The sequence below is a fragment of the Lutra lutra genome, chromosome X, assembly GCF_902655055.1.
Source record: "Lutra lutra chromosome X, mLutLut1.2, whole genome shotgun sequence".
Classification (NCBI taxonomy): domain Eukaryota; kingdom Metazoa; phylum Chordata; class Mammalia; order Carnivora; family Mustelidae; genus Lutra; species Lutra lutra.
In genome coordinates, this window is record NC_062296.1 from 674,761 (window position 1) to 701,649 (window position 26,889).

Genomic DNA, 26,889 nt, shown 5'->3' on the forward strand with positions numbered 1-26,889 from the left:
CATATATGACCTAACCCAGGGACCCTGCATCAGAAGAAGAATGTAGAAAACTAAGGAACAAATAACTCAGTGTCTTCAGTAACTATACTGCAGCCCCCCGCCCAAAAAAAGAAAAAGAGCATAGAGATTAAAAGAGACTTAAGAGACTGAATGCAATGTGGTTAGACATTACGTGGATCTTGATTCAAACAACCAAATGCAAAACTCTAAGAGACAGGAAATTTTGAAAACTGGCCAGATATTTGATGATATTAAGGAATTATTCTTAATTTTTGGGATGAGATACACACTAAAATATAATGAAAGGATACATTTTATAATTGTTTCAAAACAACTGATAAAGCAATTTGACGATCATTGCAGGTGGGTGATAAATATGAGGGTCATTGTACTTTTCTCTTAGATATGTTTGGAAGTTTCCATAATAAAAAGTGAAAACCTTTAAGTTCTTACACAAAAATATGCAACACAGAGGCTCATACCATTATGATTGGGGGATGGTTCATACATATTGCCTTAAAATGAGGAGAAAAAAATGCAGATGTTTGAATTCTAAAAAGTTCCACGCATCCACTGGTAGCTACAATTTCCAAATTCAATCCATTTTTTCCCAAGATAAGTTAAAAGGCAAACATATTAAAAGAAGGCCTTAAAAAAACATACATTTTGCAGAGATCACCTACAAGTGTAAGAATTAATTCTGTTTTCCTCATTCTCAGAACTCACAGAGTCTCAAATCATTCTTTGGATCAGTCCCTTTTCTGGATACATTTATAATCATGAGGTCATTATTCAGCTACTCAACCAACCCTGAATACCTAGTAAGTGCTCAGTTCCATGGGTGTAGTGGTGAAGACACAGCCGTCCCCTCCACAAGCGGACATTCCAGCTGAGGTTGCAGACAAAGTGTGCTAAGATTCTACACACGTGTATGTGTGTCTATAAACTTTTAAAGAATAATTCTAAGAGATGGGGCCATTGTGAGACAGCAGGATGTGTGATGATGGAAGTAATTTACTTCGCACATGCCATTGCTACCATTCTCCATTGTGAATGCCTGCAATGCCACCTCTTCAAAACTCTGGCTGAAATGTGAGGTATCTCATACCAATTAGATAAAGAAACAGAACTGGCACAAAGGAGCTATGGCTACCCCTAATGTTTCAACAAGAGGTAAATAATACTTCACCTTTCGAAGCTTAAAACCTTTTCTGTGAAATAAAAATCCAAGAGCTTCTTCCCTTTCCTACCTATAATCATTTATTTTACCATGAAAAAACCCTTTGGAAATGGCCGTGAGTGCTTTATGGTAAAAAACATCCCCGGATAATATCTTAATGCCCCTAAATGATTCACTAAATTTGACCATCAGATGATATATCTGTTAGTTGGTTTTCCACCAAACACAATACCTTTAGCTCAGAATATATACCTTTAGCCCAAGTTCATTCCATATTCGGATTTTTCAATTATAGTGATTATACTGCCATTTTTGTCAGGATAATTATAGCAGGTATATAAATAGCTCTCTTTCTGTAATCTAAAACCAACTAAAAAGAAAGTAGACACCAGATACCAAGTCTTTCATGCTTAAAGGCAAATGTATTCAGTTCCTTTTCATGCAGCACATAAGGTATCTCTATGCTTGTGATTTCTTTTCCAAATCAAGTTTGGGACAACCTTTGAGGATCCACCCAACCTCCAAGGTGAGCCGTCTCATATATCATGGTCTGTTAAGTATCTTATATGGGATAAGGGGAAGGAACATTTCTGCTGACCTACAGATTAGTCAAGTGGGGAGTGTGCTGGGAGAAGAGCTAACATCTATGGTCTCTTCCGCTACCATCAAGTTCGTAATAGGGCTGTATCAACTTGCACCAACAGATGCCTACAGAAGCCATTCGGATATGCCACAGCAGGGAGGAGGTCATGGAAGAAGTAGGACAGACTTGATGTCCTATGATGGAGTGAAGAGGCTGCTGGCTGGAAAAAAACAGGAGTAACAGAAGTGAAGTTGTTGTCCTTAGGATGCCATGCCAAGCAGAAAGCCTCCAAAAAATCCCCCAGTCACTAGAACGTTCTTCTTCACAAATGACACTACCTAGGAACAGAAGATAGCACAAGTGGGTTATTTTGCTAGGGATATTATTAGGAATCAGATCTCTATTACCTCTGCGATCTTAACAATGTCAATCCCTTCACCACTGGGTCTCTAGGTCAAGATGGTAGCAGGGAAATCGGAGGGGGAGACAAACCATGAGAGACTGTGGACTCTGAGAAACAAATTGAGGGTTTTGGAGAGGAGGGGGGTTGGGGGCATGGGGGAGCCTGGTGATGGGTGTTATGGAGGGCATGGATTGCATGGAGCACTGGGTGTGGTGCATAAACAATGAATTCTGGAACACTGAAAAAATTAAATTTTAAAAAATGGTAGCAGGGATGTTAATGTGAAATGATACAATTCAAAAGATGTTTCTGAAATGGGACTTTGATCGGATGACTGGCCATGTGAGGGATGAGGAGGAGAAGCCAAAGGCAACTCCTCGGAATCTGTCTTCAGTTATGTCTGTTCGAGAGCTAAGAAATCTGCCCGAGAGTTCATTCAGGAACAGGGAAGGACAGAGTTCATGGGGGAAATTATGGGGAAAGAGAAAAAGCTGTATTTAATAAACTGGTTACAGAGGCAATTCTCAGTTTCGAACTTCACTCCTTCGTTCTGACACCTATTTTCCAATCAAGGCTGCTCATTCTGAAGCCTCTCCTCCAAATTTTTCTATCTGTTCATCCCGTCCATCCCTCAGTCCATGTGTCCATCTACCCCACCCATCCCCCTCTGAGGCCTCCTCCTGAGTAGAAGCTATGTATTTGCATTCTCACACCTCACCACTCAGGGGATGATTAAAACAAGGATATCTTAAATTCACAAAACTTCCACCTCTTCCTGTCCATTCACCTGCACCTCAGAACATGTACTCAGCACCCTGTGGCTCCCATGCTCTATGAATTTTCATTTCAGAGAGAACTTTGGTTAAGTGGGCCAGACTCCCTCTTTTTCCCAAGTACAACCACCTGAGACACTGTTCATTGGGACAACATACCCGGTACCCTGGCCTCATCATTTCTTGAACTCAAGTACAGTGACTTCATGTCCCAACCATTTAAGCCACTCGTACCCTGACCCGCTCCACTCTACTACCCAGTCCCCCTGGGACTCCTTAGCATCCTTACTCCCATTACGCCTATGACTTCCTATGTCCCTTTCACTGGCTCTCTGACCTGACTTGACTGGACCCCACATTTCCCTACCTGAGGTACTGTCTTTTGCCATCTACCATTCTTAGGGGGAATGAAAAAAATCATACAAATTCCTAAAATGATTGTTTTCATTCATTATCTTTACTGTCTTACTTCCTACTCATTCCTCAACTTGCTACAGTTTGGCCAAAACTGTTGTCACTTAAGTCACTGATGACTTGATTGCTAAACACTGAATTTATCACCCTCATTCCCTGGCTCCCCAGGTAACAACACGGGCTGTAAGGGGGAAACCAGCCACTATCCCTGGAGCCTGTGACAGTACCAGGCCACAAATAAGAATACAAAAATTTGTGGAATGAACTAATTCCAAACCTTCTGGATAGTTTATAATAACAAGTTCCCTCTGTGACTCAATGTGACCTATTACATTACCTCCCATGTCACTGAAGAAGTTTTCAACAAAAAAAAAAAAAAAAAGAAGAAGTTTTCAACAATCACGTATTACTTTTGTGATTATGTGAATAGCCATGTTTTGGCAAAATGAAAAAACTGTCACTTTTATAACCTTGAGCTTGAGGCAGGGGGAGACAAGTGGGAGGGACTATCTGCACTCCTGGGCGCCCACAGATGCCACCATCCATTTGGGCAAAGGACCAACACTGGCCTGCTACCCACCACCACACAGCGACTGCCATTACGTACCCGGCAAGGTGGACCAGTATTTACCACTCACCTACCTGTTTTCCAACTTCTAGAAACTTGCTGACATTTCTTGTCTTTTGGTATTTTTCTCCTGTTCTCTTGGTCTTTATGGGTTTAACCTGTTTTATTTTGTTGCCATCACTCAGCAACATTTCAAGGCCTGTTTCAATTTCCGCCTAAATCCCTCTTCTGCACTTATTCCATCCCTTTTCTCTGTGAACCCAGAACCTTCCTGACACTTTGATCCAAGTTTATTTCTCCCCACTTCAGAGCACTTATTTCTTCAGCACGTTTAATATATTTCCAAAGGTAATAAAGTAGCAAAATTCTTTTAAAAAAGAAGGACTTCTCCTGTCCCTCTCAAGTGCCCACCAGTATAACCTAACCTGGTCTCACGTGTCGGAGCAGAGGCGAGCAAATGAAGTTTCGCTGCAACACCGCAGCTCAGGAGTTGTGACAGAGACTGCAGGGCCTACAAAGCTGGAAATATTTATCACCCAGCCCTTCACAAAGAACAGGCTGCCGACCTCTGAGGTCGAAGCTTCTGCTGGTTACGTGAGCACGTCCAGGGCGCACATTTCAGAGGAGCGCGCGCACGGAGACAAAGTGTGATGCAAAACCGTCTGCGTCCCACTTGCTGCAGAACGAATTCAAGGCACGACCAAACCACATACGTAAACGATCATTTCACATTCGCACTCCCTGACAGAAGTCACCGGCACGTCAATTACCCAGCTTTAAGCACGCGCTGAGGCTGGCACATCGGTGCATCTGCCCCACTGTCCACACCCCTCACACTGCAGGCGAACGAAGCAGGCCTCACCTCCTCCGCTTTGCTTCTGACCTCCGTAGACAGCTGGTTGCTCTTACGGATCTTCAGCTGCTCCTTGGCTTTCTTCATGTCCTTCTCTACTCGCTGCCAGTCAACCTTGATGTACCCAGTATGGTTCGCAAGCTATCGTTTCGATAATGACGGCAAAGAACAAGAAACACAGGCTTGTTATTTCTGTTCATTATAATTGAGTCACTGAAGTACTTCAAAAAAACCCTTCTGACTTTCTGTTTCTTGAGACATCTGCGTCTAATTCATTGCATGACAATGACATTCACTCCACATCTACTCAGTATCCACCCAACATGCAAGACCCTATGCCTGATCCACATCAACAGACTGACCTTCAATGACTCCTGGCAGTCCTTTTACTCTTATTTATACTCTTCTCCCTCTCTACAAACTTGTAAGTTAGGTTAAAAATATAAAATGGTAAGAAGAAAATCAGAATTGAAAGTCAAGATGTAAGGTAAAGAAACCTTACAGACCTCACAGCAACATAATTGCTATCAGCTCAGAAAGAAATCTAGTGCACGGCCCCAGAGAGGTCCCTCCAGAGCAACTACATGTTGGTGGCACTGAGGGAAACACATCCAAATACTGCATAGAATCCGCCTACTTCCCTGAGGGAAGACAGCAGGCACAAACACTAAAGCTCAGTGAAAACACCTTCACTGAGAATGTGTGAATAGGATAAAACTGATTGCAGTATGTTGTTTTCTGATGGATGAATGTTACCCAAGGAACTGAAGAGACTCATTACAGCCCATCAGTCAATCTTCCATCAATGTCACTTATCTCCACCAAAGTTTTGGGAAGTCATATCTATCTGAACTTCTCAAAATATCTAAAACTGAAACTCCTCTCTACAGTCTCCTCCGGCATTGTTGCTCTTCCTCTCCACGATCAAGATCCATGGGGAACATCAGGGAAATGGGGTCATTCTGGGCCACTTCAGCAGGGGATCCAAAAGCATGTTCCATAGGGTCCTCCAAGGTCTAGTGGGGCTAAAAATGGAGGAAAAGGACCAAGACGGAGGCCGTGAACTGACACTTCAGGGACAGAGGGATCTGGACAGAATTGCTACACTGGTGGCAGCTGCCAACAAGAAGCATTAGAACAGGGGCGGCTGGGGGGTTCCGTCGCTAAGTGTCTGCCTTCAGCTCAGGTCACAATCCCGGGCTCCTGGGACTGAGCCCGACAACGTGCTCCTGCTTAATGGGGAGCCTGCTTCTCCCTCTGCCTGCCACTCCCTCTGCTTGTGCTAGCTCTCTCACTGCCAAATAAATAAGTAAAATCTTTTAAAAAAAAAAAGCATTAGAACAAATGCTGGGTTAAAAAACTGTCTCATTCATAAAAAGGCTATGTGGATAGCAAATAAGCCTATGAGTCCAGCTGGAGACTGGGGCTGACGTGCGGCCAAGAAGGCCGCGGGTAACTGAAGGTGTGAGGTATCTAGGGATAAAATCAAGGCACAGTGTAGAAGATGTATATGAAAAGACATTTTAAAGCCTATGCAAAGACATTAAAGACCTAAATAAATGGAGAGAAAGCACATATTCACAGACGACTCATTATCATAAAAGACATTAATTCTTCCCACATTTACTTTATGGCCACCACATCCCTCCAGTGACCAAGAGCTGAGTGCACAGCATTGACTCCCCAAGTGCCACCCGCCTCCCCTAGCCAGGAGGAACCCTTGTACTCCTTGACTACCTGACTCATGAGAATCTTTCCTGGTGATCCTTTCAGTATCAATTGCTTCCAAGATTAAGAGATTAAGAGATTTTGTAATGTACATAAATAATGAATCACTATGCTGTACCCTGAAACTAATATTGTACGTCAAATATACTTCAAGTGAAAAAAGTTTAAGATGAAAGTTAAAAAGCTATTTCAAAGCAACACTAAGATATTTACAAAGTCAAGTCTGGAGCAGGGTGTAGGGGAAACCACAGGGACAGCTGTCACTGCACTTCTGCCTGAAGGGCTGAGAGGAAGGACAGGGAGAGATGTGAGGAGGGCCACCGCCACGCAGGGAGTCTGACCTGCCAGAGAGGCACCGAGAGGCCCAGACCTGCCCCGGCCTGCTCTGCTTCTCTAGCTCCAGCCACCTCCTACCTGTAACCATGAGACCCGCAGCCACAGGCACCCACCTTACCCTCTCCAAATTACTGACCCACAGAAACTGTGAGAGATAATAAAATGGTGGTTATGTCAAGCTTTGTATTTGAGGGAATCTGCTGTGGGGCAACACCATGCCCTAACCCGGCCACCAGCCAGGCCTGGCTGTCACCAGCCTTCTTCTCCCACACACTGAACTTTCGCCTGACCCAAGTGGAAAACTCACTCCTCCTACGGTTCAAAGGTAGCACTTACCCTGCTAAAATGAGGGCTGTCAACTGCAGGACACAAAGGGCTATGAATTCAGAGACTGGGGCACAATTCAACAAGTTATGGCTCCTACAGAGCAGTGGTTCTCAGACTCTGCTCCACATAAGAATCACCTCAGGACTCTTAAAAATACTTAGATGTGAGGGCGCCTGCGGGGGCTCAGTCAGTGAAGCGTCTCCCTTTAGCTCAGGTCACGATCCCTGTGTCCTGGGATCGAGTCCCGCATCAGGCTCTCTGCTCGGCAGGAGCCTGCTTCTCCCTCTGCCTGCCATTCCCTCTGCTTGTGCTCTCTCTCTGTCAAATAAATAAATAAAACCTTTAAAAAAAACCACTTAAATGTGTGAGCAGACCTTCCGCCTATGAAATCAGGTGGGGAGAGGGCAGGAGGCAGGCCTCAAGCATAAGCACTTTTTAAAACTCCTTAGGTAATTCCAACATGGAGTCAAGTTTGCAAACCAATACCTCGTAGTTCTGAAATAAACTCTGGCCCGTCTGGCACAGACAGGATGTCAGACCGGACTGTCATTTGGCCCTCATTTCTCACTGACTGCTCTAGAATCAGTGTTCCCTATGTAAAATAAACCCTACCACAGGGCCCTGCATAACACTTCATATTTATGAAATCACATTTATTTAATATTTCAAGTGGTCTTAAAAACCCTACAAGGGAGCTATGATATGGAATATGTGCTATGTCCCCATGTCACAGATTCCAAAACAAAATGTGACTACTAACTGGTGAAATTTGACTCAAATGGTCACTAGCATTTCAAATAGTATGCTGAAAATAAGTGCAAAGGCTATTCTAGAATAATATACCCAAGACTATGTTACAGCTCCTCATACTGCATTCCTCATGGGCAAGGGGGATTTCCAAACATCTGGGGACATTTCACATACAGACCTGAAGGAGAAAAAAGCCACCTCCCACGGCTGTTGCAGCCAACTTTCCAACCTTCTGGAATATGAAACCCGTGCACCTACAAAAACCAAAGCAATGTCAGACAAGTGGACAGGCTGTCGAGTGCACACGTACATGCACATCTAACAATGTTCAGATCTTACTTACCTTGGGATGACCCAGCTCCTTCCCACTCTTACGCTGTATCAGCAGAGAGCAGAGGCTCTGAACTCACCAAGACCCTGATTCAAATCCTAGCTCTACCACTTACTGATTTTGTGGTCCCGAGCAAATCTAAACATTTATGTATTTATTTATCTGAGAGAGAGCACGGGCAGGTGGACGGGCAGATGGAGAAGCAGACTCCCTGCCCAGCAGGGATCCTGGGACTCCGGGATCATGACCTGAGCTGAAGGCAGACAGTTAATCAACTCAGCCACCCAGGCGCCCCTGGGTTGCACTTTAAAAGATGACTCTGGCTACACTGTGGAGAAGGGATTCTAGGGGGAAAGCATAAAGGCAAATATCCTCCCAGGAAACCCAAGGGGATCCCCAAGCTCTGCAAGCTAGTAAGTGACTTTGGCAAGACTGCAGTATAAAAGAGCCATATACAAAACCCAACTGTGTTTCTATATACAAGCAATGAACAGTCAGAAGTTGAAATTTAAAAATACCATTTATAGTAATATCAAAAACTAAGATGTGCAAGACCTACAAAGCATTGCTGAGAGAAACTGAAAGAAACCTAAACATGGTTTATGGATCAATGCAATCCCAGTCAAAATTCACATGAAAATGCTGTGTACCCAGAACTGTCCTATCAACTTCAAAAAAGTACAAAGTTGTAAGATTTACCTGATTTCATGACTTATAAAGTTACAGTGATAAAACAGTGTGATACTACCACAAAGATTGACAAATCCACTTAACAAAGAGTCCAGGGGCGCCAGGGTGTCTCAGTCGGTTAAGCATCTGACTCTTGATCTCAGCTCAGGTCTTGATCTCATGGTTGTGGGTTTAAACCCCACAACTGGGCTCCACACTGGGTATGGAGCCTACTTAAAAACTAAAACTGAAACTAAAAATACTTAAAAAACAACAACAACAACAACAACAAAGAGTTGAGAAACAGAGGCACCTGGCTGGCTCAGTCAGAAGAGCATGTGACTCCTGATGTCAGGGTCATGAGAGTTCAAGCCCCACATCGGGGATAGAGATTACCTAAAAACAAAATCTTAAAAAAAAGAGTTCAGAAACAGACATCTATCTAATCAATTGATTTTTGACAAAAGTACAAAAGCAATTCAGTATAGAGAAGTATAGTCTTTTCATCAAAACAATTAGATATCATATGCAAATAAAGAACTTAGATTCCTACCTTGCAACATATTCAAAAAGTAAATCAAAATGAATCATGGACCTAATGAAAAATCTAAACCTATATATCATCTAGAAGAAAATAAAGAAGAAAATCTTAGAGATCCTAGATTAGGAAAATATTCTCAGACATGACATCAAAAGCTAGAGCTACAGGGGTGCTTGGGCGGCTCAGTGGGTTAAGCCGCTGCCTTCAGCTCAGGTCCTAATCTCAGGGTCCTGGGATTGAGCCCCGCATCGGGCTCTCCCCTCTGTGGGGAGCCTGCTTCCCCCTCCCCCTCTGCCTGCCTCTCTGCCTACTTGTGATGTCTCTTTCTCTGTCAAATAAATTTAAAAAAAAAAAGCTAGAGCTACAAAAAAAGTTGATAAATTACATTTCAAGGTTCAGAACTTCAGTTCTTTACTGTTAGAATAAAAAGCTAAAAAGTAGAAGAATATATTTGCAAATCACATATCTGATATAAAAGTTGTATCTGGAATATGTAAAGAACACTTATAACTCTGTAATGAGAAAACCAACATCCCAATAAAAATATGGACAAAAGATCTGAACAGATACCTCATCGAAGATAGATGGATGGCAAAAACAAGGCCATGAAAAGATGCTAATATCATTAATCATTAGGGAACTACAACTTAAAACTACAGTGAGATACCACTTGATGGTTGTAATCAAAAAGGCATCATGCCCAAGAGCTAGTGAAGACATGGAAAGACCGGAACTGTCCTACATTGCTGGCAGAGGTATAAGACAGTACAGGCATTTCACAAAAGTGTATGCTAGGTTCTTAAGAAGTTAAGGCATTCCACTTACAACCCCCAGCCATGCTATTCCTACGTACTGACCCAAAAGAAAGAAAAGCATATGTTCATGAAGACTCGTACACAAATGTTCATAGCAGTTTTGGCCCCGAAGTGGAAACAAACCAATATCCACCAAAGGTAAAGGATAAACAAAATGGTTCTTCCACACAACAGACTACTACTACTTATCAAGGAAAAGGACTGAACTACTGATTTAAAAGAAACAGCACAGATGAACCTCAAAATTAGTATGCTAACCAGAAGAAAGCAGCCAGACAAAAAAAAGAACACATACTGTATAATTCCATTTATATATAATTCTTAGAAGATACAAAGTAGTCTACAGTGATAGAATGCAGATCAGAGGTTAGTGGGGGCATGAAAGGGATTAGGCAGAGGTACAAAGAAACTTCTAGAGTGATGGATGTGTTCATTACCTTGACTGTGGCTATGATTTATGCGTATGTATATGTCAAAATTTATCAAATTGTATAATTTATAAGATTTTATTTATTTATTTGACAGAGAGAGAGAGTACAAGCAGGGGGAGGGGCAGAGGGGGAGGGAGAAGGGAGCCAGATTGGGGGCTCTATCCCAGAACCCTGGGATCATGACCTGAACCAAAGGCAGACACTTCCCCAGCTGAACCACCCAGGCATCCCTCAAATTGTATACTTGTTTAAATTGTACTTTTTTTTTTAAAGATTTTAATTATTTATTTGACAGAGATCACAAGTAAGCAGAGAGGCAGGCAGAGAGAGAGGGAGAAGCAGGCTCCCTACAGAGCAGAGAGCTGGATGCGCGGCTTGACCCCAGGACCCTGGGATCATGACCTGAGCCGAAGGCAGAGGCTCAACCCACTGAGCCACCCAAGCGCCCCTAAATTGTACTGTTAAAGAAAGTAAGTTAAAAAGTAAGTTAAGGGGCGCCTGGGTGGCTCAGTGGGTTAAAGTCTCTGCCTTCGGCTCAGGTCATGATCCTGGAGTCCTGGGATCGAGCCCCACATCGGGCTCTCTGCTCAGCAGGGAGCCTGCTTCCCTTCCTCTCTCTCTGCCTGCCTCTCTGCCTACTTGTGATCTCTCTCTCCGTCAAAAAAAAAAAGTAAGTTAAATTGTACTTTTTTTTTTTTTAAAGATTTTATTTATTTATTTGACAGAGAGATCACAAGCAGGCAGAGAGGCAGGCAGGAAGAGAGGAGGAAGCAGGCTCCCTGCTGAGCAGAGAGCCCGATGTGGGGCTCGATCCCAGGACTCCGAGATCATGACCTGAGCCGAAGGCAGCGGCTTAACCCACTGAGCCACCCAGGCGCCCCATTAAATTGTACTTTTAAACAATTGTATACTTGTTTATACTTCTGATTTGGCAATTTATTTACTAAACTGTTTAAAAAAATAAAGAATAGCCAAAAAGTTCCTGGGAAACAAAATTGCAGTTACACACACAGAGATGCCTGACATATAACAGAGAGAGTGTGGCAGAGTAATGGGGGAAGGATAACTTTTGGAATAAACGGAGTTGGGACAACTGGGTATTCCACATGAAAAAAAAGAAAGAGGAATCTACCACAAACCAAACACAAAAAACAATTCCAGGTGGATTTATAAATGTAAATGTGAAAGGTAAAGAAATAAAGTTCTAGCATATGCGGTAGGCAAAGATTAAACAGGACACAAAAATTACTAACCATTAAGGTAAAGATCAGTAAAATTGACTATATTAAAAATAAGATCAGTGCATCAAAAGATACCAAAAGGCAAATGAAAAGACAATCACAGAATGCAGAATGAGTAAAAATACCTGTAAAACATAAACCAACAAAGGACATCTATTCAGAATATATGAAGAACTGCTGTAACTCTGTAAGAAAAAGAATGACAACTTAACAGAAAAATTAACAAAAGATTAAAAATGAGACTTTATCGGGGCGCCTGGGTGGCTCAGTGGGTTAAAGCCTCTGCCTTCGGCTCAGGTCATGATCTCGGGGTCCTGGGATTGAGCCCCGCATCGGGTTCTCTGCTCTGCGGGGAGCCTGCTTCCCTCTCTCTCTGCCTGCCTCTCTGCCTACTTGTGATCTCTCTCTGTCAAATAAATAAATAAAATCTTTTAAAAAAAATGAGACTTTATCAAAGAAGAGATCCAAAATGGTCAAGAACAATACATAGAAGTTAGTCAACGTCACCACTATTTAGCAAAGTATAAATGAAAAACATGTAAGATACAATTATCAGACCAGTAAAAATTTAAGTCTGGCAATATCAAGTGCTCACACGAATGGAGAGCATCAATAACACTCAATACTTGTTGCTGGGAGGCTAAACTGTTAATACTACTTTTGGAAAGCAGTTTGACATTACCCAGCAAAGCTAGATACTTATGTCCTATAACCTAGCAATTCAACTCCTAGGTACAGATCATACAAAAATGTGCATATATACACACCAGGAAATTAATTGTACAGTGTCCCTATCAGCATTGTTTAAATTAGCCGAAAACTGGGGACACCTGGGTGGCTCAGTCATTAAGCATCTACCTTTAGCTCAGGTCATGATCTCAGGGTCCTGGGATGGAGCTCCACATCGGGCTCCCTGCTCAGGGCAAGACTGCTTCTCCTCTCCCTCTGCTGCTCCCCCTGCTATGCTCTCTAACTCACTGTCAGATAAATAAATAAAATATTTTTTAAAATTAGCCAAAAATGGAATCAACTCAAATGTCAGTCATCACCTGGATAAAAATAGTATGGTATATCATGCAATGAAATTCTATATACAAATGAAAACAAAGAAACTACAACTACACACAAAACAAATTGAGCAAAAAAGGTAAGACTCAAAAGAATACACATAATTGCATTTATTTAAAGTTCAAAAGCAGCTTAACTATAGTATATTAGTTACTGATAGAACTGGTGTTACAACTACAAAGAAAAAACTGCATAATCATCAGTACAACATTAGAGTTTTTGGAGTGCTAGTTACATTTTTTTTACCCGTGTGGTGGTTACATAGGTGTCTGCTCTGTATGTATTCATTAAAGTGTACACATATTATAGGTGATATTCTGTACTTACATTATCTTGTACAATAACATTTTCAAATGTAAAAAGTAGAGATGAGATTGATGCATTATATATTCCTTGAATTTGTTACAAACGAAACCATAAGCTGTGTCACAACTGAGGAAGTTATTGGCTGGCTCCTAATGACACCGCTTTTTATCTATATGGCCCTGGGCCTTTTAAGCCTTAGTTCCTACAAAATGAGCATAATTACAATATCAATGTCAGAGTTGGTGTGAGAAGGAAATGAAGTATCCATAAGTACTAAAATATTTGTGTATGTTTGTGTTCTCTACTTCTTGGTGTAGAGAAAAGTGAACTCTTGTATACTCTTAGTGGAACTGTAAATTGGTACAGCCATTGTGAAAAACAATATGGAGGATTCTCAAAAAATCAAAAAAAGGCACCCGTGTGGCTCAGTCGGCGAAGCGTCTGCCATTGGCTCAGGTCATGATCCCGGGGTCCTGGGATCCAACTGTACATTGGGCTCCCTGCTCAGCTCCCTTTCCCTCTGCCATTCCCCTGCTTGTGCTCTCTCTCTCTTGACAAATTAATAAAATCTTTTAAAAAACTAAAAATAGAACTATCACAGGATCCAGCAATTCCACCTCGGGAAATATATCTAAAGGAAATAACCCTAACCCGACACAAAAAGATATCTGCCACCCCCCATTCACTGCAGCACTGTTTACAATAGCCAAGTCATGGAAACAACCTGAGATACATCAGTGGATGAACGGATAAACGTGATATACACACATGCCTCACATACACCACGGAGTATTATGCCGCCATCCAAAAACGAAATCCTACCATTTGTGATAACACGGACTGACCTTGAGGACATTATGCTGAGTGAGAAGTCAGACAAAGACAGACAAATACTGTATGACCCCCGTTATATATGCAATCTAAAACAAGCACACACAAAACTCATAGGAAAAGTGATCAAATCTGTGGTTACCAGAGGCAGGGGGCTGGGGGAGGGGGAATTAGATGAAGGTGGTCAAAAGGTACAAACTCCCACTTAGAAGGAAGTATTAGGGAGGTAATGTACAACGTGAGGACTATAGCTACCGCTGCTGTATGGTGTACAAGAAATGGTTAGGAGAGTAGATTCTGAGAGTTTTCGTCTCACGAAGAAATTTTTTTTTTCTTCTTTTTTATTATATGCGTATGAGATGATGAATGTTCACTAACCCTATTGTGGTAATCATTTCACAGTAGATGTAAATCAAACCTTAAATAGTGATGTTTGATGTTCTTTCTCAATAAAACTGGAAGAAAAATGAGGACAGACAATGCAGTACCAATTTCAGAGTTGTTGTGAGAAGGAAATGAAATATTTAAGTACTCAAAACAGTGCCTGGCATGTAATAAGTACTATGTTTACATGAATGCTACACACTAAGTGATCAATGTCACAAAAGTCAATGTGCTTTCATTAGTTAAGGAGAAGGTTCGTGTAACTGCAAAGCTAAATCATGCAAAAAAGACACTGGGCATCGTTCTCATCACTTACCATCCAGTAACGCCTCCAATTAGCAGCTGGGTTGCCACGCTGTATTTTTCAGCCGAGGGCCCAGACTCCTGCCCAAACAGCTTGCGCCACCATGGCTGCTTTTTAGCAAATTCTGCAAGGTCCAGTGACTCAAAATTTCCCTCAAAGTTTCCTACAAGAATTAAGATACTGAATAAGAAAATATTTATTTTTACAATAAATCACAATTCCTAACTAGATTTAAGAGATTTTTTAAGGAAATGGGTATTGTAGTAAAAACCTGCAAATATTCTATTTTAAATGGCAAATTAACTCTGAAATTGTAGCTACTGACTTGAAAATCAGACTAAAATCATCAAATAATGGGGGCGCCTGGGTGGCTCAGTGGGTTAAGCTTCTGCCTTCGGCTTGGGTCATGATCCCAGGGTCCTGGGATCGAGCCCCACATCAGGCTCTCTGCTCAGTGCGGAGCCTGCTTCCTCCTCTCTCTCTCTGCCTGCCTCTCTGCCTACTTGTGATCTCTCTCTGTCAAATAAATAAATAAAATCTTTTAAAAAAATCAACAAATAATGATCTGTCTTAAAGGAAAAAATGACTAGACAATTTAGAATTAGTAGCCTAGTTTTTCCTCTCATATTTAAAAACAACCAATGGCTGTACAAAACCTGATAGTAATAATAATTATCCTAAATAAAACGGATTTTCTTCACTTGCGTCTCCTTTTCAAGAATACCTCAATACTATTTAGCCCTCAAATTCACAAATTCTTACCACTATATGGACCTCCACTGATAATAAAAATAAAAGGTAATGTTCAATTGAGCTGTTAGTATTCACCAAGCAATGTGCTAAACAATAAACATGTATACCTAATTAAATCCACAGAACACAGTAGGTACAAAACAAGTTACTATTTATTACCCTGCTTTATAATTAAGAAACAGAAGGTCAGAGGTTAAGTGATTTGCCCAAGAAAGGAAAAAGTGAACAAAATGTCTAATCCCATTTTCTGTGGGAATATAATGCAGGGATAAATTTAATGAACGAGACACAAGACCTCTACACTGTAAAGAACAAGACACTGCAGAGAGCAAGTGCAGATGACTGAAACTGACGCAATACTTTGTTTTGCAAAAGGCCATACTGTTAAGATGTTTCCTCTCTTCCTCTCCATCTACAGACTCCATGCCATCCCAGTCAAAGAGTACATTTTTACCTAGAAGTGGACAAGCTGGTTCTAAAATCTACACGGAGATGAAAGGACTCACCTGGAGTAGTGTTCCAGGTACTGTGCCAAATTGCCCCAAAACTTCATGGAGCTAAACAATAATGTATTATGCTCTTAGATTCTGCGGGTCAAGATTCAGACAGGATAGGGCATTACAGTCCATTCCTATTCTGTGATGTCTGAGGAGTCAGCTGGAAGACTTACAGGCAGAAGGTCCGGAATCCTCTCTCACACTCACACACACAGGCTGCCTCTCTATGTGGGTTCATCTGGACTTCCTTACAGCATGGTGCCTGGGCTCAAGGGTGCACTCCAAGGGAGGCAGTGAGAGAGCAGGGAGGCAGCTTGAGGGCTAAGCAGAAGCTGTTAACTATTTAAGACCTGGGTCTGGAAGCCATGCAGTGTTACTTCCATCACTTTCTGTAGAAGCAGTCACAAAAACTCCCACACAGATTCAAGAGGGAATATGTAGATCCCATCACTGAGTGGGAGGAGTGTCAAAGTCACACTAAGAGCAGGTGGAATGAAAGATACTGTTGCAATCATTTAGGAAATACAATGTGCCACAAGTGGTCAAAACCGTTTTGGGGGGAAAAGAACAGTTTGGGGCGCCTGGGTGGCCCATTCAGTTAAGCCTCTCCTCTTGGTTTCAGCTCAAGTCAGGAGAGGAGCCAGCTTGGGATTCTTTCCCCATATACCCCTCTCCCCTGCTCTTTCCCCCGCTCCTCACCTGCTCACGTGCTCTCTCTCTCTCTCAAATAAGTGAATCTTTGACAACAAAAAAAGAACAAAGTTCAAGGAATTTCAAGACTTCTTACAAAGCTACAGTGGAATACAGCTACCTAAGGTCAAGACTTACAAAACTATTATATTTGACAGTGTGGAACTGACACACAAATATGAATGGAAGAGAACACAGAGTCCACAAGCAGATGTACACATACCCATTCAATTTTCAAGAACATGTCACCAAGGCAATTTAACAGGGAAAGAGTGTTTTAACAAATTGTGTTAGAAGTACTAGGTATCTGTACTAAAAAAAAAATGCAATCATTACCTTACATCATACACAAAATATAATTCAACATGGATCATAGATCCCAATTTAACAGAACCAAAATATGGATGTTTGAGGAACTAGGTATTACATGGGTTTACAAGCAGTTACATGAAAATTATTTTTCTAATGTAACAACATTAGACACCAGTACAAAAGAACAGTAAAACATTACTGCTATGTTGAAGAAATTCTCTCCCTGTTTTAAACAATATCACTGAAAACAAGAATGAAAAAAAAGGGGGGGCACCTGGGTGGCTCAGTGGGTTAAGCCTCTGCCTTTGGCCCGGGTCATGATCTCACGGTCCTGGGATCGAGCCCCGTGTCTGGCTCCTGAGTGGAGAGCCTGCTTCCTCCTCTCTCTCTCTCTGCCTGCCTCTCTGCCTACTGGTGATCTCTGTCAAATAAATAAAATCTTTAAAAAAAAAAAAAAAGGAATGAAAAAAAAAAGCCCACCGAGAATGAGTTTTGAGAGTTTTTTTTTTCAAGATTTCTTTTAGAGATGGGTGAGGGACAGAGGGAGTGGGAGAGAATCTCAGGCAAACTCCCTGCTGAGCACAGAGCCCCATGGGGGGCTCGATTTCACCACCCTGAAATCTCGACCTGAGCTGAAACCAAGAGTCCGATGCTTAACCTACCCTGCCATCCGGGTGCCCCTGAGTTTTCTTTTAATATAATTTTGGAGGCTCCAGTGAAAAGGGGGAGCAAATCAGAGAGGTTTAGTTCCTGCAACTTCACTCAGTTATTCAACTAACACTCTTAACCAGTATGTAGACAAAAGTCATTTAGCCTTGTTTATGGGTCATGGAAAAGAATTACATTGTGCACTTCAACCCCTTGGTCACATAAATTCGGTAGGGTTCTGGTCAATGTTTAACAAGCGGCTGGGTGTGATCTCTAGGGTGTATCAATTTCCATGAGGTACTCACTCCCCGTGAGTGTGACATCATGGAACTGTGACATAACTGAACGCAGGGTTGGAAAGAGATGTACACAGTAGCATCCCATACTGTTATTTCCATCACACAGCATAGATGTAAATAACGTCAAGAGTATAGTAAAGAGCATACCATAGCAGATAATTAAAAAGTGATGAATTCTGAGTATCTTCACGGTCTTTGTTTTCAATATAATTTATGTAATTTTAGGTTTATATAATTGGGTCTCGATGATGGCCGTGTTTCGCAATGGGATCTTGTGATCCAGTACCGAAATGAATATGACGTGAAGCAAGGTAATTAATTAGTAGGGAAAGAAACGTGACTTAAAGCCATGCTCCTCCGTGTATTTTATTATAGAGAATCTTCTTTGAGTACACGGACTCAATTTAAAAAAAAAAAAACAACTATTTCCAAGTACAATCCCACGTGCACTACTCTTTCAAAACCATCAACAGCGCAGGAGGCTCCTTTGCACACAGAAAGAGGTTTGCCAAGTGTCTGAGACGGACCGGCAAAGGGACAAAGCCGCCGCCGTAGGCTGAAAGTGCCGGGGCGCTTCCGAGAACGAGGACAGAAGGTCTCCGGGGCGGCGCCGGAAGGCTGACTGAGCCCAACTCGACCACACCCCGGGGCAGTTCGGTCCCAGCCTGGCGCCTGACCTTGGCCGGACCCTGAGAGCGGCAAGGTCAGGGGCGAGCCCGTGACGCCCTCCCGGTCCGCGCGCTGCCAGAACTCCCGGGAGAGCTCCGCCAGGACCCGCGGGCGCACAGCCTTTCCCCTTCCGGAGCCGAGAAAGGCGGCTCCCCGTGGCGCCGGCGCGACGCGCGCCCGCCCCTACCTTGACTGGACGCGGCCATTTCGGCGAGCTCGTCTCGCGATGACACCCGCAGGGTTTCGGCGCGGTAGGGCGCGGAGTGGCGCGCCGTCATCGCCGCAAGCTGGCTTCCGGCACGTGGGGCAGATGTTTCCATTCCCACGGCGGCGGCGGAAGAGGGCGGGCCGGGCGCCTCGCGGGCACTTCCCACCCCGCGCGTAGCTGCGTCACAAGGCTCCGCGGCCCCGCCCAGCAGCTGCGCCGAGACGCGCGTGCGCAGAGAGCCGGCTCTGAGGGAGGTGCTTGCAGGGAAGTTTCTTGAGAGCCGACCGTCGCCTCGCCGTCCCCTAGTAAGGCCTATTTTACCCACTACTTTATTAAAAGTAAAGCTGACTAGTGTCAACGTTGAGCACGTATTTATCAGTGCTCGTATGTGCCTGACTTTGTTCCATTAGACAAAGACGCTTAAAAAACCATTGCAATGAGAAGCGCTTAGAAAGAAGCTTCCCTGCCTGCAGCGCCTAAGGAGCTACTTACGTGCCAGAGCGCGTCTCCCCACCCCACCGCTAAGCTAGTCATCTCGCTCTCGCGCCATCCCAATTAATGGCAAGTTCACAATTCCAAAAACTTTGGTCTTAATTTTGAACGCCTCTCTTAATGCCCAATAGATACCGCTTCGCAGGGAATCCAGCAGTTTCTCACCCTCCGGTGCTATCATCTTAGCCCAACTTACAGTCAGTCATTTCTTGCCCGAAGTGAATAGGTCGACCTGCTCCTAACCTTACCTGCCTAAAGTCTGTTCTCTCCCCCTTGGCCAGAAAGACCAGTCTAAAAGCTAATTCTGATCACAGCCCTCCTCTACTCAGAAGCCTACCATGTCCCCCTGTTGCCCTTAGTGGAGAAGCCAAACTCCTTTCGATAAACTGTAACCTACCCAGTGAGATTTCCCATGACCATCCTCCGTTAAAATTGTAACCTTGTCCATCCCTCCTTACCCTCCTAGCTTTCCTTTTGTTCACAGCGCTTATTTAACCTCACAACATACTGTATGATGGACTTGTGCTCGGTAACTATTAATTATATCAGCTGCTTATATATTTCAATGCTGTGTACCCCGCACTTGGAAGTATAGTGTAGGAGTTTGGACCATGAAGTGTGGAGCTGGATTACAGGGGTTGGAACGCTACTGATTGCAAACCTTGTAATCTTGGCCAAGTTGCTGAACCTCTCTGTGCTTCACTTTCACCACCTGAGAAATAAAGACAACAATAGCAGCTGAATTAAAGTAACTTGCGCCAGTACATGCCAGCTATTATCTCTGCATCCCAGTACCTGCCGGAGAGAAGGTTTCAGCAAATGTTTACCAAAGGGATTTCTTCCTACTTGTTTCCAAGCTGTACAACCCCTCACCAGTTGCTCTCAGTCACATTCATGCTGTGCAAAACTGGACTCTCGGTGATAACATTTCTTATAGCAACACTGGTCAAGTTTCTTCTTGTTATCTCCTATACTTTGAGGCCCTCACTCCCCCTGAAAAACATTAACCTGGGTAGGGGCTCTGCTTGAGCTCAGCAGGGCTACATATTGATGTAAGGAGATATAGCCTATACCTGGGACAAATGCAAACGACCTTAAGAAGCATCACACAACAACAATGCAATATAAGTAAATACATGAATACTGCATAGTTATGAGTGCTACATAGACAAATGAAGCCAGGAGGGATGTCAGTAGTGTCAGTGGGGGTAGAGAACTTGCAGTGTAAATGCGGTAGTCCACACTTAAGCTCATTGAGAAGGCAAGACCGGAGCCAAGACTTGAAGGAGATGTGGACGTGGAAATGTGCGGTGATCTAGAGGAAAGATGTTTCGAGTAAAAGGGATAGCAAGTGCTAAGGTCCAGGTGCAAGAGTGTGCTTGGTATTTTAAGGAAGAGCAAGAAGGCCAGTAGTCATAGTGATGTGAGACCACAGAGGCCTGGCGGAAAGGGACATGCAGATCATGAGAGATGTTCTAGGCCATGGTAAAGACTTAGGATATTACTCTGAGTGAGGTCAAAACCAGTGGAGGGTTCTGAGTGAAGGAGTGACACGATCTGCTTTATAGTTTTAAAAAGTCATTCAGTGGTAGCTGTGTGAGGGGCAAGGGTAGACACAGGGAGACTATTAAAATACTGGTTACTCTTGTTTGTGCAAGCAGATTCCAGAATTTCCAACAACATCCAGAGCTGCCTTTCCTGCTGTTTCTACTAAAGAAGACGGTTGGAATAGGCTAGGAATATGATACACATTAAAGCTCCTCTTCACCTTGACCTCTCCTTCTCACTCTTCCTTTCCTTAAAGGTTCTGATTAAAGCAGCATTCTCAGGCCAGAGTACTCTCAAAAGTGAATGGGTTAAGATTCAGCTCCGCCCCTCTTTTCCTATTCAGTTCTTCCTGTGGCTGCTTTCCGTTGCTAAAAAGGAAACAATCTTATTTGTTAATGCTTACTGCTATACTGCTGTAACATCCAGCAGGTAAAGTTCCCTAAAATTCCCAGCAAAAATTTTGGGACTTTTCATTAAATCATAGAAAATTTACCTTTTTTCTCCTGGGACCTGAAGATATTTTACAGAAGAATTAGTCTTTTGTTTCTCCCCAGTTAAACATTTTCTAGCAGTACAAGCCATGCAAATAGAACTCTCCACCTGCTTCCTTCTGTGCCTTTTGCCGCTCAGCTTTAGTGCCACCAGAAGATACTACCTGGGTGCAGTGGAACTGTCCTGGGACTATATGCAAAGCGAGCTGCTCGGCGCACTGCACCTGGACGCAAGGTAAAGGCACGTTCTGTAGGGTCCGGTGGGGATTGTGAGCAGGTGACTGCTTGCAGGCAGGTGCAGGCTTCAGGCTAGGATGGTTGTGATGGTGGTTAAGCACTGAAAAAGCACTGAGAAAGGTAAGGTGTGTGTGCTTATGGCCAATCCTGTTCACAGATCTCAACTATTTGTTGATGCTATTATGTTTTGTCCATTGCTTCTCTCGGTCACATGCTGCCACTTTGGAAACTAGACAGTGCAAGGAGGATGAAGAGACAAGGACCCTGAGAGAAAACAAAACTTTCCTCAGCCTACCTCCACGCTTCCCTACAGAGAGGCAGAACAATGAGATCCCATCAGTATTATGTACAACTTTAGTGTGTAGGTCTCCTGTGTACATGTGGTGTGGTTTTGGTACCTTTGCCCAGTTTCAGTTTAAGAATAGTATTAGCCCTGAGTTCAGAAGCTTTTCATCTTTTTGGGTTCCAGTGCATTTTGAGAGACTACTATTAAATGATGTTTTCAATATTATCTATGATCATCGATTTATTTAGATTTTTCTGCCTCTTCTTCAGTCAAATTTGGTTATATATTTTTCTCAGCAAAGCAATCTAGATTTTTCTGGATTTAAGAATCCATTGGTATCAAGTCATATACTAGTCTTCTGATGTTGTTCAGCTATTCGGTGTCTGTAGTTATATTTCCTTTTTCATTCTTATATTGTGTATGTTCTCTTTCACTCTCTTAACAATAATGTTTCTAGGAAGTTTCTCAATTTTGTTGATCTTGTCAGGAAACGTCTTTTGTTTCTATCAATTTCTGCTTTTTCTTTCATTAATTCATTCCTTCTTCCTGATTTCCAGATTTCAGTTCATTTTGCTGATCTAATTTTGCTTATTGAATTGAATGCTGGAATCATTTATTTTAAATTTTGTTTTGTTTTCTTTAAATGTGTATTATACGGATCTATCCCCAGTACATATATGATGGCAATATAAGTATTAAATATAATCATGTCATACATTACAGTCTTTTTTTGTTCTTTCTGTTTGGCTCCCCATCTGCCTTCGACATTAGCCCCCTTCTTGCCTATCCCCAAACAAATAACCCTAGTATGGTTATATATCCTCATGCACACACACACTTATATATGCACATAAAGGTTTTCTTGGTCATTGCTTGTTTTACAAAAATGGGATATTACACACATGTTTCTCTCTCATTACCACCTAGTGGAATTTTGTCTAAGTCAGTTAGCATAGCTTCAATTCACTTTTATTTTTATTTTAGAGAGGGACAGGAGGGGAGGGGAGAGGAGGGAGAAGCTCTCAAGCAGGCTCCATGCCTAGTGCCCACCCTGAGATGGCCTGACCCTAAATCAAGAGTTGGTCACTTAACTGAGCCACTGAGCCAGGCGCCCCAATTCATTGATTTTAATGGCTACATAAGATTCTGTATCATTTCCACTTTTTGGTCATTGTATGCTGTATCATTACATACTGGTGCTTTATTCCTATGGGACAGATTCTCAAGAGGGATGTCACTGGAATGAAAGGAATATTTTCTATTTGGTTTTAATTGCCAGAAAGGCCAGAGCTCTCCAAACATTTCTACTATCAACGTATGCGAGTGCCCTTCTCCCTGCTCTTATGTCAATAACTTTTATCTTGTTCTAATTTTTGCCAGCTTAGTTATAGAGTGATACCGCATCATCACTTTAATTGCATTCCTTTTATTTCTTAGGTGGAACGTCTTTTCAAATGCCTGTTGGCTATTGCATTTATATTTTGAGATTTGACAATTCATAGGTTTTGCCCAGTTTTCTTTGCGCTTTTATTTTTTTATTACAAAACCCTTTTATTATCACAAATGTTAACTATTTGTTATACTGCAGTAACATACTAATGTATAGTGTGATTTCCCCCAAGACCTACTGTCTTATAGTAACTTTTACTAAAATTTTTTTAAAAATTTATAGTCAAATGTATCTATCTTTTCTTTCATATCTTCAGAGTGGCCAGTGTTGGTTAAAAATGTTTTCTGCATATTAGTGTTGTATGTGTATTTCCCAGATTTTCTTGCAAGATTTATTTATTTATTTATTTATTTTTGCTCTTTTTTTTAACCTTTCTTAGCATTTCTTTTTTTTTTTCCCCTAAGATTTTTATTTGTTCATTTGAGAGAGAGCATGTGCACAGAAGCTGGGGGGTGGAGGGAAGGCTGAAGGAGGTGAAGAAGCAGACTCCCTGCTGAGCAGGGATCCCAATGTGGGGCTCGAACCCAGGACCCTGGGATCATGACCTGAACCGAAGGCAGAGGCTTAACCTACTGAGCCACCCAGGCGCCCCTAAGTTTTATTTTTAATATGTTGATTGGCAGATGGATTATGTTTATAGATTTCCTGACACTGAATACCCTTACATTCTTGGACTACAATTTATACTATAATTTGATTATTGCTGGGTTCTATGTGCTAATATTTCTTTGAACGCTATATGCCTTCATATCACCCTTTGGCAGCTCAGCTGGTAGAGCAGAGGACAGTTGAGGTATAAACACTGTGTGCCTTTGTTATGTGAGATTGATCTATAGCTCTATTTTTTATTATTACTCGATTTTGGTATTAAAATTTTACTGCTTGTATCAAATGAATCGCTGAGTGCTCCATCTTTTTCTTTTATAGCTCAAATGACATTAGAATTGCCTATTGTTTAAAAGTTAGATAAAGCTCATTTATGAGTCTGTTTGCTCCAGGTGACATTTGCAGTATTTTTAATCATCTCTTCAGGCTCTTCTGTGAAAATTACTCAAATCAAGTTTCAACTTTTTTTGAAGTCAGTTTTAATAATTTTATATCTGTGCAGGTAATCAATTTATTTTTTCATTCTGTTGCCACATTATCTAAGATTTGCGCCCTTTCTTTTTCTTAAATTCCTGTATATTTGGTATTTATCTTTTATCCACAAACAGGTTTGCAAGGGATTTGTCTATTTTGTTGTTGGTGATGCTCTTTCCAAACAATGAGCTTCTAAGTTTCTTTGTTTTGCCCAGTTTTTTTTAAGGTTTATTTATTTATTTGAGAGCACAAGCAGGAGGGGCAGAAGGAGAGGGAGAGAGAATCTGCAGCAGACTCAGTGCTGACCGCTGAGCCCAACGTGGGACTTGATCTCACAACCCTGAGCTCATGACCCAAGCTGAAACCAAGAGTTGGACACTCAACCAACTGTGCCACACTGCGCCACCCACCCCAGTTACTTTTTAATGTTTATTTTTAGGTTTTATCTTTGTCAATGATCTCTTAGTTTCTTTTGGCTTATTGTGCTGCATTTTTTTCTTTTTTTAAGATTTTATTTATTTATTTGATAAAGAGAGATCACAAGTAGGCAGAGAGGCAGGCAGAGAGACAGAGAGGAGGAAGCAGAGCAGAGAGCCCGATACGTGGCTTGATCCTAGGACCCTGGGATCATGACCTGAGCCGAAGGCAGAGGCTTAACCCACTGAGCCACCCAGGTGCCCCATTTTTTTCTAATACCTTAGGAAAAGGGATGTAATTTTTCCTTTGTCCTTTATTTTTAATAGTGAAGGCATTTAAAGTTGTAGGTTTTTCTCAGAGAACAATGTTTGCATGCACACAGGTTATGATACGAAGTTTTCATTATTTACAGTAGTTTATAATATTGTCTTGGGTTTCATTTAGAAACATAATTTTTTTCTTTATTTTTCTGAAGTTTTTATTTAAATCCCAGTTAGTTAACAGTTCAGTTAGGGTTACTTCGTTTCATGTATACAGTATAGTGATGCAACACTTCCATTCAACACCTGGTGCTTGGCCTTTATCTCCAAGTACCCTCCTCAACCCTAACCCACGCTCCTCTCCTCTGGTAAACATCAGTTTGCTCTCTTAAGAGTTTGTTTTGTGGTTTATCTCTCTTCTTCTTTGCTTGTTTTGTTTCTTAAATTCCACATATGAGTGAAGTCATATGGTACTTCTTCTCTGACTGACTTCACTTAACATCATACTCTCTGGCTCTGTTCATGCCATTGCAAATGGCAAGAGTTCATTCTTTTTGATGGCTCAGTAATGTATATATATATATATATATATATATATATATGTACACCCCACATCTTATCAGTCAGTAACTCTTGGGCTGTTTCCATAATCTGGCTACAGTAGATAATGCTGCTATAAACATTGGGGTGCATGTATCCCTTTGAATTAGTCTTTTTGTATTTGGGTAAATAACTAGTAGTGCATTTGCTGGGTTGTACATTGGTTCTGTGTTTAACTTTTTGAGGACCCTCCGTACTGTTTTCTAGAGTGGCTGCACCAGTTTGCATTCCCACCAACAGTGCACCCTTTTTCCACCTGTGTCTTGCGTTGTTGAGTAGCCATGCTGACTAGTGTGAGGTGGGATCTCATTGTGGTTTTGATCTACATCTCCCTGATGATCAGTGATGTTGAGCATCTTTTCATGTGTCTGTTGGCCATCTGGATGTCCTCTTTGGAGAAATGTCTTCTCATGTCTTCTGCCCATCTTTTAATTGAATGATTCATTCTTTGGGTGTTGAGTTTTATAGGTTCTAACTTTTACTAACCTTTTATCAGCTATGTTATTTGCAATTATCTTCTATTTTGTAGGTTGCCTTTTAGTAGTGTTCCATGATTCATTGTTTGCATATAACACCCATTGCTCATTGCAACACGTGCCTTCAATAGCCATCACCAGGCTATCCCATCCACCCACCCCTCTCCCCTCTGAAACCCTCAGATTGTTTCCTGGAGTACAGAGTCCATAGTCTCTTACAATCATCTCCCCCTCTGATTCCCCCCCCCCTTCAGTATTCCCTTCCTTCCCCTAATGTCCTCCATGCTATAGACATTTTTAACAATGTTTGTTCTTCCAATCCATGAGCATGGAGTTTTGTTTTTGGTTTTTTTTTTATTTTTTACATCTCTTTGTGTCCTCTTCAGTTTCTTTCATCTGTATTTTATAGTTTTCAGAGTATAGGTCTTTCAGCTTCTTTGGTTAGGTTTATTCCTAGGTATCTTATTATTTTTATCTTATTATTATCTTCTTTTCATCTTATTATCTTATTATTTTTGGTACTTATTATTTTGATTGTAAATGGAATTGATTCCTTAATTTCTCTTTCTTCTGTTTTATTGTCGTTGTATAGAAATGCAACAGATTTCTGCATGTTGTATATCCTGCGACTTTACTGAAT

At 41.9% G+C, this 26,889-nt stretch overlaps 2 protein-coding genes across 5 annotated transcripts in view; one reads left to right on the top strand and one right to left on the bottom strand.

The window, feature by feature from the left end:
- Positions 1-1,582: 1,582 nt before the first annotated feature.
- FUNDC2 (FUN14 domain containing 2) lies at positions 1,583-19,051 on the bottom strand. The gene is made up of 5 exons (XM_047716919.1): positions 18,892-19,051; positions 14,849-14,999; positions 8,094-8,169; positions 4,784-4,915; positions 1,583-2,101 (listed from the first exon to the last, which is right to left on the bottom strand). The coding sequence occupies exons 1-5, from the start codon at positions 19,022-19,024 to the stop codon at positions 2,024-2,026; spliced, it is 570 nt and encodes a 189-aa protein (XP_047572875.1). The 5' UTR covers positions 19,025-19,051; the 3' UTR covers positions 1,583-2,023.
- Positions 19,052-21,349: 2,298 nt separating this feature from the next.
- Positions 21,350-26,889, top strand: part of F8 (coagulation factor VIII) — a 119,294-nt gene continuing 113,754 nt past the window's right edge. For all 4 annotated transcript variants that reach the window (XR_007124681.1, XM_047715162.1, XM_047715163.1 and 1 more), the window contains exon 1: positions 21,350-21,678. Coding sequence is in view for 3 of the 4 variants with exons in the window: in XM_047715162.1 (XP_047571118.1) it covers positions 21,533-21,678 (146 nt within the window). In the remaining variant the exon portion in view is untranslated. The remainder of the gene's footprint in view (positions 21,679-26,889) is intronic.